We start from the raw sequence: 14,173 nt of genomic DNA, 5'->3' as shown, positions 1-14,173 counted from the left end.
CACTCTGTATATCACGCAGTGGCTGTGGAAGTGAGCAGGGAGGAGAGTGAGGCTCGGGGGTCTGATTCGTTGTGTCTTAACCTACGCTCCCCCTGCCCCCTTGTATTCGTGTGAATGTCAGGTTTGTGTTGCCTTAACTTTTTTATGCAGGTGACATTATTTTGAATCGTCCAAAGTAGAAAGATTCTAATGATTGCAAATCATCTATTATTTGTTTCCAAAAATATCCATTTGGTTCTTTCTAAGAATTGTTTTTGGCTGGCATCTGAATTTTTCTGGGCTCTGGCAAGTTCCTTGGAGATGGTTCGTTCGGCTCATCTGTTGTTGGCATGTGTTACTTCATGGGTCAGTTGGTGGGGGAGCCAGTCTTGCTGCTTTAAAGACACAGCTCTTCCTTGCATCTTTGCAGAGGTGTGCAGAAATTATTGTGGCCCACCTGGGCTACTTGAACTACACGCAGTATACCGTGATTGTGGGATTTGAACACCTGAAGCTGCCCATCAAGGAAATGAACTTCACGGTAAGTAAGCCGGCAGACCTCAGTGTCTCCATGGCTCGTTTGTTTAGCACCCATTCTTCTGTCAAATGACTGAAATAAATCTCAGCATTGAAATCTTGTTATTTTGGACAGTGGAAGACATGTACAATTTCTAAAAACTATAGGGCACCATAATTTCTCAAGTATATGGAAGCGGGTATAGCTAAATGAAACAGCATGAAATTGGAAACCCCTTGTGGTGTTCTGAGATTGGGAACAGAGAGAATAGAGAGTAGCCTTCCCGTGGGAAGGTCAGCAAGAGTTACCGGGTGAACCCTCCTGGTAGAAGAAGAGCCAGGCGGGACCCCGTTCGCCATGCCTGGGAGCCGCCCTCGGGCCCCACCTCTGGCGGGGCGTGGGCTCTGCTGTCCCGGGGCCTGCCCAGTGCAGCTCACACGGTGAGACTTCGCTGTCCTGTGTGCCACTGAAATCAGCCTCTTTGTTCCTTCCACTCGCTTGTGCACCAGTGTAACCAACGGAGTGACCAGGAGTATGGTTTGAGCTGGTTTAGATCCTGGCGCCATCATTGGCAGTTGAACATTGTTGAGCCTGTGTCCTTATCTGTAAACTAGCTGCCTCATAAAGCCCTGTCGAGCGAGGGAAGGTGGTAACGGGCTCCTTTTGAAACGTGGCGCTTTACTGAGCTAGAACTCCCATCCCTTAGGAGAAGCCTGATAGCAGTCCATCCCCATTCCTCCCTCCCCCGGCCTCCGGGGGGCTGAGAAGCCGCTCACCTTCTTTCTGTCTCTGTGGATTTGCCTGTTCTGGGCATTTCATGTGAATAGATTCATCGCATATGTGGTCTTTTGTGACGGACGTCTTTCCTTACTTAGGGTGGTATTTTCGAAGTTCGCCCGTGGTTTTGAGGGTATCAGCACCGCGTGCTTTGCTGAATGTTGCACTGTGTGGGTAGATTCCATTTTGTGTATCTGCTCATCGGTTGATGGGCGTTTGGGCTCTTTCCATTTGGGGCTTTTATGAATACTGCTGCTGTGAACATTCACGTGCAGGTCTTACTTGGACTGACGGGTGCCGTCTCCTGAGAGGTTTTGTTGGGTAGGCCCTCTCCTGCATGCTGGACATGCACTGCCTCACCCTGCCCACCTCCGCGGTGGCGCCTGTGGTCCCCATTTTCCTGGGGGGCCCCTGGAGGTCGGCTGGGCGTGGGATCATGCACGATGCCTGCTCATTGGAGGCACTCAGCAAATGGCACCTGTTGTTAACATTCGTATTACTTTTTTTTCATGTTGTCTCCAAACTACCCAAGATGAGTTTTGTTCTTTATCTACATGATAGCTCTCCAGATATTTAAAAATGTTGCCTCAGCCCCTCGGAGATTCTTCCTTTCCTTCACACGGCCCTGGGGGTGGCTTCTGGACCCGTCAGGCTCCAGGTCTCCTTCCTGGGGCTGCCCTAGTCAGCCTGGCGGGGGGTGGGGGGGGGCAGCTTGTGAAGTAGAAGGAGCAGGTGGCCCTCCAGGTGTGGCTGGAGCCTGCCAGCTGGCTCCTCTGGCAGCCTCATCACCTGTCGGCTTGTGTTCTGCCAACTGCTAAACACCCCTCGGACTTTTTCCTCCGTAACTGCGGTTCGGTCTGTTCTCATTCCGCCCACAGTGAGTCTTTCTCATTCCCTGCCTCTGTGGTTTTTCTGTAACAGTTCTCCGACCCCGCTCAGGCATTGCACTGTGCCCTTGAGTTTCTTTTCAGTGGTTTTGGCTTCTGGGTCCAGCCTCTCCTCACCCTTTGGGTTCGAATCTGGATTCTGTTCTTTGTGGTATGAAAGATTTCCTAGAGCTTTTTCCTCAGAACATCTGGCCAGCATCCTGCCTGTGTCCTCGAGTTCATGATGCAGCGGTTGAACCCTGATAGGGTCTGAGACAGATGCCCTAAGCTCAGGCACACTGATTCCACGCTGTGCTAACCATCTGTGCTTTAGACTTTGCTATTTTAGAATTACCCCGAATCAAGAATGCAGAGAGCAAAGAGCACCATGTTTCTCAGACAGAGGACCTCTCCTTTCCATCTTTGTCGGGGTTTCATCCCCTGAAAGCCTTTATCAGCGTTCTCCACAGCTTTCCCCGCAGGCTCAGTCCACCCCAACCCTATTACATGGGTCCCTAATACATGGGTTCATTTTTGATTGGGGTTCTCTCCTTCCATTTTTTCTGTTTTATTTCCCCTTGGACTTACTCCTAAATAATTTGGTACATATTTCAGATAAACTTGGTACATGTCATTCCACTGTTGCTCAAGAAGGCAGGTGATGTGGTCTCACTGGAGGGCTCAGCAAGGAAATTGCCGTCAGAACGGCTCATCTGGAATGATGCTGTTAGGCAGAGCTGCATTCTGGGTAGTGCTCTTCAGCATCCAGAATGCTGATACATGAGACCCCTGCAATCTGCGGGGATGTTACCTAAGATTTTTCTCCATTTTTGTTCATTTCTGTATTCCCAGTACCCAACAGTGCGCCTGGCAACAGTTAGGCTTATAATAAATATATATGGGTTGAATTGAAGAATAACACCATAGCATTTCACAGATTAAGAAATTCAAATGGCCAACAGACTTGTGAAATGATGTTTATCCTTGCTATAAACCAAAGAATCAGAGACTTCAAAAAGGAATGCTTTTTTTTTTTTTTTAACCTGGCAAATGGTAAAAACACCTACAAGAAAAATCACACCTAGGATTAGTGAAATGCAAGTACACAAGTTCTTTCAAACAGGTTAATGAGGGGTCTAAATGAGTTTCAGTGTTGGGGGCAGTTTGGCAGTGTATCAAAGCCTTCTTTTTGACCTAGTAATTCTACTTCTGTGCATTTATTCTAATGAAACAATTAGAAAAGTACAGGAAGATTTGTATTTTTCATAGCAGAAAGTTGGAGCAATCTGTATTTCAGTGGAGTTCTGGTTAAATAAATTAGTTTTTCTGCAGCTGTTAAAATAATGAACTGGTCACAGAATAGATAGCATAATCTGCTATTGATTTTAAAAAAGGAAAAAAAGTTAATGAATTGAAAGTGCTGATTGACACTTTCTATTATAGAAAACTCCGGAAGGCTATCTCTGGGTGGTAGGCTTAATGGTTTATTTTTTTCTTCTGTTTCTTTATAATGAGCTTTTTATTACCTTTATAATCAGAAGAGAAAATTTTTTTTTTTTTAAAAAGGCTCCTGGGCGCCTGGGTGGCTCAGTCGTTAAGCGTCTGCCTTCGGCTCAGGTCATGGTCCCAGGGTCCTGGGATCGAGCCCCACATCGGGCTCCCTGCTCGGCAGGAAGCCTGCTTCTCCCTCTCCCACTCCCCCTGCTTGTGTTCCCTCTCTCGCTGTGTCTCTCACTCTGTCAAAATAAATAAATAAAATCTTTAAAAAAAAAAAAAAAAAAAAAAGGCTCCTAAGACAACTGATATTTGAGAGGGGAAGCCAACATACCCTCCGGCAGTTCACTCTGAGGAGCTTAGTTATGGAAGAGCTACCTCAGAAAATCACGGTTTAGTGTTGTGTCTAAAACTTGTACAGAGATGCGTTAAGAAACCAGAGAACCTTATGCAAAGTATGTCTGTATCTTTTATAAAATTGCTGTTGAAAAGCATCCATTATGTTGTGAACTCTGATCTAAACCTCCAGACAGAATTCCTTTTGACCGTTTGTTACAAACTCCTTTTATGGGACATAGACTGAAAGCTGTACGGCTCACTACATTTCCCTTTCAGCATGAGCTGCTAGAAATTTCAGGAATAAGTTTTATGCCAAACTGTGGTAGTTACTAATACCCTGGTATAGGTTTAATTATTTGCCCTCTTTCTTTACAATTTTACCTTTTAAAAAGCTTTTAAAAATTGTTCCCATCTAATCCATCTTTTTATCACAAGCTGACTTCGTTTCCATTTTGGAAGTAAAGAAAATAGAACAAATAAAATACATACAAAAAGTATGTCAGTGATACTGTTGTCCACGCACCGGAACGGCTGAGGTGAAGGAGTCAGGAAGACGCCGAAGCCGGCCAGGGTGCGGGGCAGCCCGAGCCCTTGTACTCTGCCCGCGGCCGTGGGAACACTACGCCGGAGATGCACACGCATCGGCCCTGCCTGGTTCCTCCTGGCTCCGCCCCGCGCCCATCAGCACAGGATGGCTCCCAGTGGCACGGTCGTGCCTGCTCTGGGGTGTCGTGTGGCAGGAAGGAGGAGCGGTGGCAGCTTTCACAGGCATGGTGTTGAAGGCGATAAGCCAAATACAAAATAGCACGTGGTGTGCGATTCCGTTTATGTAAGTGGTAGGAACGGGCAAAATGAATCTGCGCCATTAAATCAGGATTAGTGTTCCTTGGGTAATTAGTGACTCGAAGGGGGCATCCGGCCGGGGGGCTTCTGGGGCGCGGTGATGGTGTTCCTCAATCAGAACACTGTTCACACTGGTCTGTTCCATCTGTGACAGTTCATTGAGTCGTACACATGCAGTTTTTTGTAGGTATGGTACCTTTCAGTAAAAACTTAACAGGTTATGTGGTGCACTTGAAAACTCAGAGCTCATCACGTGGCTGCCTGTTTAACCACATCCATTTCTTCAGACAGTCCTTGCTGCTTTGATGGAATTTGACGTGGGAGGGTTTCTATTGTTGTTTGGCGTTTCCTTGGAGATCTTTGGCATCTGGGGACTTGAGTGTGCTGGTCGCCGTGGCTCTTACCTGCCCCTGGGCGTCCCCATCGGTTTCGCTAGCCAGTTCTTCCTCGTTGATGGAAATGGAGTTCAGGATGAAAACTACCCTGGTTGCTTCTCCAACCTACCAGGAGAGAGAATCATCACAAGGGCAGCCCCCAAATGTTCGGACGCTCTGTTTTTGGCAGAATACGTCTGCCCTTCTGCAGACACCTAGATGGTTGATGGTCGTTTTCTTGTCTCACCTGCTGTGCGGGGCTTTATCTTCTGTCTGGCATTGTTGTTGATGCCATGTACCCTTACGTTGAGAAGCTTCATTTCTTTCCTTTTGTTCTCATGCCCATACTCTGCGAACATCTGGTTCACTGATTTCTACTTACGTACACACCTATTTGAAGTGGAGTGGCACTCCTTCTATCTCTGCCTCCTCTCTCAGCTCTTGTTCTTCTCCGTGCGTCTTGCCCACATCCCACTGCCATGTTCAAGTCCAGACCACCCTCCGGTCCTGCAGGTGCATAGGAGAATACTGCTTATCTCCTGTGTCCTTAAAAAAGGGCTGAGCTGGGCATTTTCCCCTCTAATTAAGTGCCCTTTAGGTCGATTCTTGAGTGACACTGCCATCAGCTGTTCACATTTCATTTCCTCTTTTTTCTTCCTAAGCCACAACTTCTCCCTGGGGGATGAGATTAAAACAATAGCTCATGCTCTCGAGTCCTTCAGGTTTCTGTCTGGTAGATACCCTCCGGTTTCCATGTGAATTGAGAGGACTGGCAGCCGGCAGCACTTCGAGAAGCACTGACCAGATTCTTGGGTCATACTTGCCCTGTTGTTCTCATAGGACAAATTACAAAAGCATATGTTAGGCTTTTCCCCTCCAAATATTTCTATATAATATCTTTTATATCGGTTTTCAAGTGTTGGAAACCCAGGCTGTGAATCTGAGCCTGGAACCAGTTCCGGGGGTTGCTTAGTGCTGCCCTAGGTTGCTGGGAGTACCACCCACCTGAGCAGTGAGTACCCCGATGTGCTCAACAAATGTTGAATGGTGAATGGAGCACTGGACCAAAACTCTGTAGATTGTGATTAGGGAGAAATGGCCTAGGGCATAAAATGGATGCTTGTTCCGAAGTCAGTGTGCGGTGTGGCAGGGTGAGCCCAGTCTCTGGAGGAACAGAGGTGGCTTTGTGAAGGCCAGAGGACCTCGCTGCACATGCCAGTGAATGGATTGATGACTCTTAAGATTTCAAAGTAAATGTCTAAAGCCTGAATGTTTTCTGGGAGTTTACTCCATTTCCTTTTACTTATTTTACTTTTTAGTTTCAAACGTACACATTCGCGCTTAAAAGGAAACGCAGAAACAAACTCCCCTAATTCCATGCGGTGAGGCCCACGCAGCGGCTGCCGTCCCAGTCATGGTGCTGGCACAGGCACTGGCCGGCTGCTTGACGAGCCCTGTGGGCCCTCCTCCTAGTCCTGGCATCACTGCATCCATTGTCTGCAGCCGAGGGGCCAGGGCCCTGTTCTCTGAACTTCCCACATTCTTCTTGGGCTCCCTCAAGGGAAAAGAAAGACTTCCCAAGCCCTTGGCACAAGTGAATACCAGACTGGGTTGGGAGGCTGGCCCGGTCCCCCGAGAACACAGAGGTGATTCCTCTCAGCTGCTGCTGGCGAAGGCCGCCTCCCGCAGAGAAACGCCAGGTGGACATGGTTTCCCTGGATCGGGAAGGACAGGGGGAAGGCACAGCAGGAGCTAAGGGACCGTTCTGAGGGTCCGCTGTGCACCAGCCGCCAGCCCAGGGCTCCGGCCACAGCGGTGAGGGCCAGAATCGAGCGCTTTGTTCCACGTCACCCTCCTCCTCCTCCTTCTGTGAACTCTTAGATTAGACCTGAAGGCATGTTTTACGTTTAGCTACCTTTATTGGATAAAGCATTGTTTTCTAGGGTTAATTTTTAAAGTGAGCGAGGTGTTTTATACTGTTCTGACAGAGTCCCCCCTCCTTTAGGGGTTCCTTAGTTATTTTCCTTCTCAGTCTCTTGAGGGTCAGATACTTTCATCACTGTAACTTTAAACATATTTTGTGAATTTTTTTCCTGATGCTAACACTTTTTCTTTCTTGATTGTGCCTTACAATCTGTTTTTTCAAACTAAGATACGTATTTTTTCATTTGAATCTCATGTTGATGTTGATACCCCACATCGGTGCTCATAACTGCTACTGTGATGATTTTGTAAATGATACTTTTTAACAATTAAAGACCATAGCAATGATCATAATAGTTGCATTATGTTTCAGATTTATAATAGCGGCTGCTATTTATTGAACTTGTGCTGTTTGTCAGGCACTGTGCTAAACTTTTTGTAAGCATCATCTTAGTTAAATGTTCTGATAATTCTATAAAGTAGGTAATAGTATCCCCATTTTATGGAAGAGAAGTCTGAGGGTTGTAGATTAAGCTAGTTTCCCAGCTAGAAGATGGAAAGGCTGAGATTTGAACCTGAGTCTCTGACTTCAAAATTCATATGCCCTTAATCACTATGATTTCTCCTTTCTCATTAACATTTGATTGTTAATTGTTGTTTTTTGTTTGATGGCTCTGTTGAAGTATAATTGACATACAATGAAATGCACATATTTAAAATATAAAATTTGATCCATTCTGACATGTACACACCTGGGAAACACTCACCATAATCAAGACAATATGCATACCCCTCAGTCCCTAAAAGTTCCCTCATGCCCCTTCCTCCTGTTACCTTCTCATCCCCCCGGCCACCACTGATCTGCTTTCATTACAGATTCATTTGTATTTATGTAAAATTTTATATAAACACGGGGTGCCTGGGAGGCTCAGTTGGTGAAGTGTCCAACTCTTGATTTCGACTCAGGTTGTGATCTCAGGGTCATGGGGTCGAGCCCTGCATCGGGCTCCATGCTCAGCGGGGAGTCTGCTTGAGATTCTCTCTCCCCCTTTCCCCCTGCCCTCCCACCCCCTGCTTGTACTCTCTCTCTCTAAAGTAAAGAAATAAGTAAATCTTTTAAAAATATTTATATAAACATCATCTTACAATATGTTTGAATTCTTTCACTCAGTATAATTATTTTGAGATTAACTGATGCTGTTGGGTACATCATTTGTTCATTCCTTTTGCTCTGGTGTGCCGATACAGCATAGATTATTTATCCATTCACCTGTTGCGGGACACTGAGGTGGTCTCCAGTTTAGGGCTGTTTGTTGTACAGCCGCTGTGAACGCCTGTATATAAATCTTTGTGTGGACGTGTGCTTTCATGTCTCTTGGGTAAATACCCAGGATTGGAGTGGCTGGGTCATGCGGTAGGGGTGTGTTTGACTGAGAAACTGACAAACTGTTTCCAAAGCGGTTGTATTGCTTTACGTTCCCTCAGCAGCATATGAGAGAGCTCCAGTTGCCTCACATCCTCGTCGGCACCGGTATGGTTGTGTTTTCAGTTTTGGCCATTCTAGTCGGTGTGTAGTGGTGGTGTTTATTGTGTGGTGACTTTCATCTGCAGTACTTTGAAAATGTCCTCTGGCTGGCATTTTTCTGGCAAGAAATCTGCTGTCCTTCCTTATCTTTGTCCCCTGAATAGATGCTTCTCTCATCCCACCCCCTCTACCCTGACTTAAGACTTTTCTCTTTTACTTATTTAAACAATTTGATTCTGGTGTTCCTTGATGTACTTTACTTCCTTTCTCTTACTTAGGGTTCATTGAGTTCTTCAATTTGTGAGTTCACAGTCTTCATTAAATTTGGAAAAATTTCCGTCATTATGTCTTCAAATATTTTTTTTAATCCTCTTGCCCTGCCCCCCCCCCCCCCGCCCCTACACATCTCTTAGGCCACTTGGAGTTGTCTCACAGCTTACGCTCTGTTCAGTTTTGTGCTGGTTCATTTAAAATCATGTCTGTTGGCACGTCTCCATGTTCTCTCATCTCTGTCACATCTCTTCCACTGTTGTTGCTCCTCCAGATTCTGACCTCACGTGTTCAGACTTTCCTCTAGCTTCTTGCTGCCCTTATCTGCTAATTCTGTGTCATCTGGGATTCCTGGAGCAGTTTTGATTGATTCTTTTTTTTCCTCATTACAGTTCAGATTTTCTTGTTTTTTTCGTTAGGTATTTTTCTTTTTTCTTTCTTTTTTTCCTATCTTTCTTTCTTTTTTGAGTATAGTTGACACACACAGCGTTACATGTCCGGTATTTTTTATTTAATGCCAGGCATTATTAATGTTAGATTTTGTATTCTTATAGATGTCTTTGAGCTTTGTTCTGGGATGTTGTGAAGTTACTTGGAAATGGCTTGACTTTTTTAGGCCTTGCTTTTAAACTTCTCTAGGTGGGACCAAACCAGCATGAAGTCTAAAGCTACTTCCTTCCCACCACTGGGGTATGCTACCCAGTGACCCCTTGTGCATCCTGCCCTGATCAGTGTTCAGGTGGAGACATGAGGGGGACCACCTTTGGCAGGTGTCCAGAGCTCTGTCTTCCAGCTTTCCTCTCAGTACTCTGTACTTTGAATCACAGCCAGTGGATTGTCTCCCTGGACTTCCAGCAGTGTGTCCATGATTCTCTGCTTGGGCTCCCTCCCCACCATGGCTCGGGGCAGCTAGAGGGTGCACCTCTCTCTTACCAGCCAGAGATAACTGTCCTTCATTGCCTCCTGTGCAGTGTCTTAAACTGTGTGTATGTGTCGTGTGTGTATGTGTGTGTGTACCTGTGTGTGGGGGTGGGTGTGGGTATTTTAAATGTTTCAGGTAAGTTAGGTAAATCTCATGTCTATAACTCTATTCTGAAGTAGATTTTTCAAAATTGCTCAAATGATTTTAAATGCATTAAAACAGTGGAGCTCACTGGCCCAGTGCAGTGCAGTGTTCTGGGGTCTGGTGAGAAATCTGGCTTGTGACCGAGGTTGGAAGGGCTGCCTTCTGCCTGCCATCGGTATGTGGTGCATGCATCCTCCGCTCCGTTAGGTGTATACTTGATAGGAGTGAATCTACTCAGCATGAGAGCTGACACCTGTCATTCCATTGTACTTTTTGGTGTCAGATTCATATTTATGTGTTTCACTTAATCTTTTTTTAGAATATCCTACCTACTCACATTTTTGCATCTTTTAAAAATCTCTTTCTTTTAATGGAAAGCATGGCTTTTTCTAATAAAGGGATTGACAGTATTGATTTTTCTTTTTTAGAGATAGAGAGTGCGTGTGAGGGTAGGGGCGGGCAGAGGGAGAGGGAGACAGGGAATCTTAAGCAGGCTCCACAGTCAGCGCAGAGCCCGATGCGGGGCTCGATCTCGCAACCCTGAGATCATGACCTGAGCCAAGATCAACAGTCAGATACTTAACTGACTGGGCCACTCAGGCACCCCGACAGCATTGATTTTTTGATATGAAATTTATAAGCCAAATGCTCTTCTTGTGATTACAGAATAATTTGTCAGATTTATCATTAATATGACCATTTAAAACTATTTCCAACTCTTATAATTAAGATTTTCAAAGTCTGTGTTCTTTAATATAAAAATAAAATGTACTAAGTGTTAAAATTTTTTAGAACATGTAAGAAGGCATAGAAGAGAGAACATTTAAAATTATAGTATTGTATCTAGAGATAACTATTATTACTAATCTGGTGTACTTCCTTTTAGATGGATTTTTTTTTTTCAAATTATTTTCCTGCTTTACATTTTAGTGGAAGACTTATGACCCTGCATTTTCCCAATGGGAAATTTGGTTCCGATTCGTCTTTGTGGTGCTTACCTTCATTGTCACTGTAAGTCCCATTTGCCTGACAGACCACGTCAGAATCCTAACAAGGGCAGAGTTAATTTATGAATTATGATTATCACAGTGTGAACCATGGAGGCGAACCGTAAGAGCCTCTTAACTATAGAGAACAAACAGGGTTACTGGAGGGAAGGCGGGAGGGCGGATGGCTGAATGGGGGATGGGGATTAAGGAGGGCATGTACTGGGATGAGCACTGGGTGTTGTATGTAAGTGACAAATCACTAACTTCTACTCCCAAAACCAATATTACACTATATGTTAACTAGCCTGAATTTAAATTAAAAAAAAAAAAAATGTGAACCACACAGGAGATTTATCTGAACTCAGATGCTCCATCCAACGGGCCAACCTGATATTACCAAATACGAATGTCAGCTAGGTGCTACCGTGCAAAAAGAGAGCTTGGTATCAGTTTGTAAGGACCTCTGTGTGGTGTCACAGTGGTGACAGACCCCTTTCAAGTAAATGCTCATCAGGGTGCAATGACAGTGCCATTTCACCTGCCTTGTTTGAACCACCTTCTTTTTACGCAGGCAGATAACGGCACATGCTTGGGTTTTTACGTTTGGAAAATTGTACCAGACCTTTTGGTCTCTGGGCTTTTTCAGGAGGAAGGCCGCAGATGAGTGGGTTTGGCAGTACATGCTTTTGGCTCCTTTGGGCTCTGAGTTCAGTGTCTGCAAGCACCCTGTGACTTTGGGGCAAATACTTACCCTTGAAGCACACGCGATCCCCACAGAGGCCCAGTCAGTGAAGATGGGAATTTAAAACTGGAGGAAGGACATCAATCCATACACACATACATACTGGAGGAAGAGAGGACGTGTGTTGGTACTCCGTGCCATCTGAAGGGTGATGGCCCACCCCTCAGCTGCTTGCCCCTTGCTGACACGGAGGGTGTGCCATTCCGGAGATTATCCCCTCTTTGCAGTGAGGGAATTGCCACCCAAGCAAGGATCACTTCACAGTCCAACTGTACACAGAAGGACATAGGCTTGTGGGGACAAACATGTGAAGGAGGTGCCAGTTGGTGGTGACATGGGACCTGAGTGTGGATGGGGGGAGAGGACACAGCCGCTGGTGGACAGTGGAATCTGCAGAGAGCTGGGGATTGCGGTCCCGGCCATGCCCAGGGCTTCCCCTAACGAACCTACTAAAGCTGAGTGGAGAGCGGCAGTTGGTGTTTGGTCAGCAGAAACCCTTGCTGTCTCTTGAAGCGTCTCTGTTATCTGAGGGTCTGCTGCCACACTCTGGGGCCCAAAGGGCGGGGGCACCCATGGCATGATGTTCTTAAACAAGAGAAATGAGCCTGAGCCTCACAGGCTGGGAGAAATGGCCCATCAGCCCAGGAAGTCCAAATTCCCTGGGAAATCATTGGCTTATGTTAGATTACAGAAAAAAAAAACAAAACAAAAAACTCCAGGTCTTTTTATACAAATTGTGTAATGTTTTAAAGTACTTTAAAGAAACTCCCATGGCTCAACACAGCTTCTTCAGGGAGGTGTTTGAAAATAAACACATCCTCTGACCATGGTTATCGGCCTCATTTCCTTTTGTTCAGGGAGCCCTGGTGCCCTCCTTAGAAGCTGGTGCCATCTGCAGATGTCGCCTGGCTGGAGCGTGTGGCCTGTCCCCAGGGAGGTCCTCTGTGTGGGTGTGTGGGGCCCACCTGATAGCAGTAGCCTGTCCCGGGGGAGCTGGGAGGGGTGGGGGCAGGGGGTTATGGCCGGTGTGTTCCCTGCCCCCTCCTGCCCCTGGGAGAACAGCTTGTGACCCTCTTACCCGCAGCTCCTTGCCGGTGATTCACATCTTATCTCAGGGCAGCAAGGGGTTAACTCAGATTTGGCTGACCATCAGTCTGGGAAGACTTAACAACGTGCTGCCAAGCAAGGCGGAAGCAAACACAGTAACTTGCGTTGCTGATTCGGTTTGCAGTGCTTGTTCGCACATGCCCTCCGGAAGTTTTCCATGCGAGACTGGGGGATGGAGCAGAAGTGGATGTCCATTCTTTTGCCTCTGCTGCTGCTTTACAATGGTAGGTGCCCATTTTGTTTTGGAGCTTTCCCCCTTTAAAGCATGAAGCTGCAGAGTCTCCAGAAGAGCCCGGGCGCTGGAGGAACAGGGGGCCGCCCCAGAGCGCGGGAGCCGTGCGGCACCAGGCCGGGCAGATGCCTGGCAGCTCCCACAGACAAGTGACTGCTCGGGCAGTGAGAACCGGGAAGGGCCGCAGACACGGCCGTCTGTTCTCTTCCCCTGCTTCAGAAGGCGTTCGCTTGCAGAGCCGCCGACTCGCAGGCCTGCGGGAGCCGCGGGTGGTGCGAGCGGACGGCGCTCTGTAGTGATCACTGCAGCGATCTGTTCATTGGCTTTGCGGTGTTTTGAAAGACAAAACAGCCTTTAGTTCACTACCTCCCTTTGGCTCTGACTGAGGAGAAGGTGATGGTGAGTCCTGCCCTCACCGAGAGGACGGATGCCCTGTGCTGGGTGGGGAGAGCCTGCGTCCATCAGGCCCTTCTGTCTGTTGCCTTCCAGATCCGTTCTTCCCGCTCTCCTTTCTGGTGAACAGCTGGGTTCCGGGCATGCTGGACGATCTCTTTCAGTCCGTGTTCCTATGTGCCTTGCTGCTCTTCTGGCTCTGTGTGTATCATGGGGTACGCGTCCAGGTGAGCATCCGCCCAGCCCTGCCAGAGGGGGTCCGAGACCCCGTCCTTCTGGCCCACACTCTGGTGACAGTCCTTACGATCAACGTCTCCTTGAGAATCTGTCTTCAGCCTCCGTCAGCAGAAGAGTGCATGCTATGTAGAAGTGATCGGAGTGTCTGTGATCTAGTGTGGTCTACTAGGGGTTAATGGTTTGCTAGAATTACTAACTTATTTCTTACTTTTTCTTTGATTTTTAGGGAGAAAGGAAGTGTTTGACTTTCTATTTGCCTAAATTCTTCATTGTTGGACTATTGTGGTTGGCTTCTGTCACACTGGGAATATGGCAGACGTGAGTAATTTTGTTATGTGTGAAACCTCAGGCATGGAAAGCATTTGACAAAGGTGGACAGATCCGAAGTCTCACTGTATTTTGTGAACCCATCTGGAAAGGAATCTGTCACCAGGGTTTCAAGACTTGATAGTGTGACTTGAACTGAGGATTCATTTCAAGCCTGACTGGCATGTAGGTAA

The 14,173-nt window shown here is 46.7% G+C and overlaps 1 protein-coding gene across 2 annotated transcripts in view; it reads left to right on the top strand.

Annotated features, from left to right (window-relative positions):
• The window catches only part of TMEM181 (transmembrane protein 181), a 71,995-nt gene that overhangs the window by 44,401 nt on the left and 13,421 nt on the right, over positions 1–14,173 (top strand). For both annotated transcript variants that reach the window (XM_036110080.2, XM_036110082.2), the window contains exons 6-10: positions 410–520; positions 10,904–10,984; positions 12,936–13,035; positions 13,533–13,663; positions 13,900–13,991. In XM_036110080.2, coding sequence (XP_035965973.1) covers positions 410–520; positions 10,904–10,984; positions 12,936–13,035; positions 13,533–13,663; positions 13,900–13,991 — 515 coding nt within the window. The remainder of the gene's footprint in view (positions 1–409; positions 521–10,903; positions 10,985–12,935; positions 13,036–13,532; positions 13,664–13,899; positions 13,992–14,173) is intronic.

The sequence above is a fragment of the Halichoerus grypus genome, chromosome 9 (genome assembly GCF_964656455.1).
Source record: "Halichoerus grypus chromosome 9, mHalGry1.hap1.1, whole genome shotgun sequence".
Classification (NCBI taxonomy): domain Eukaryota; kingdom Metazoa; phylum Chordata; class Mammalia; order Carnivora; family Phocidae; genus Halichoerus; species Halichoerus grypus.
The sequence above is the reverse complement of the archived record's forward strand: the minus strand, read 5'-3'. Positions and strand labels throughout refer to the sequence as shown.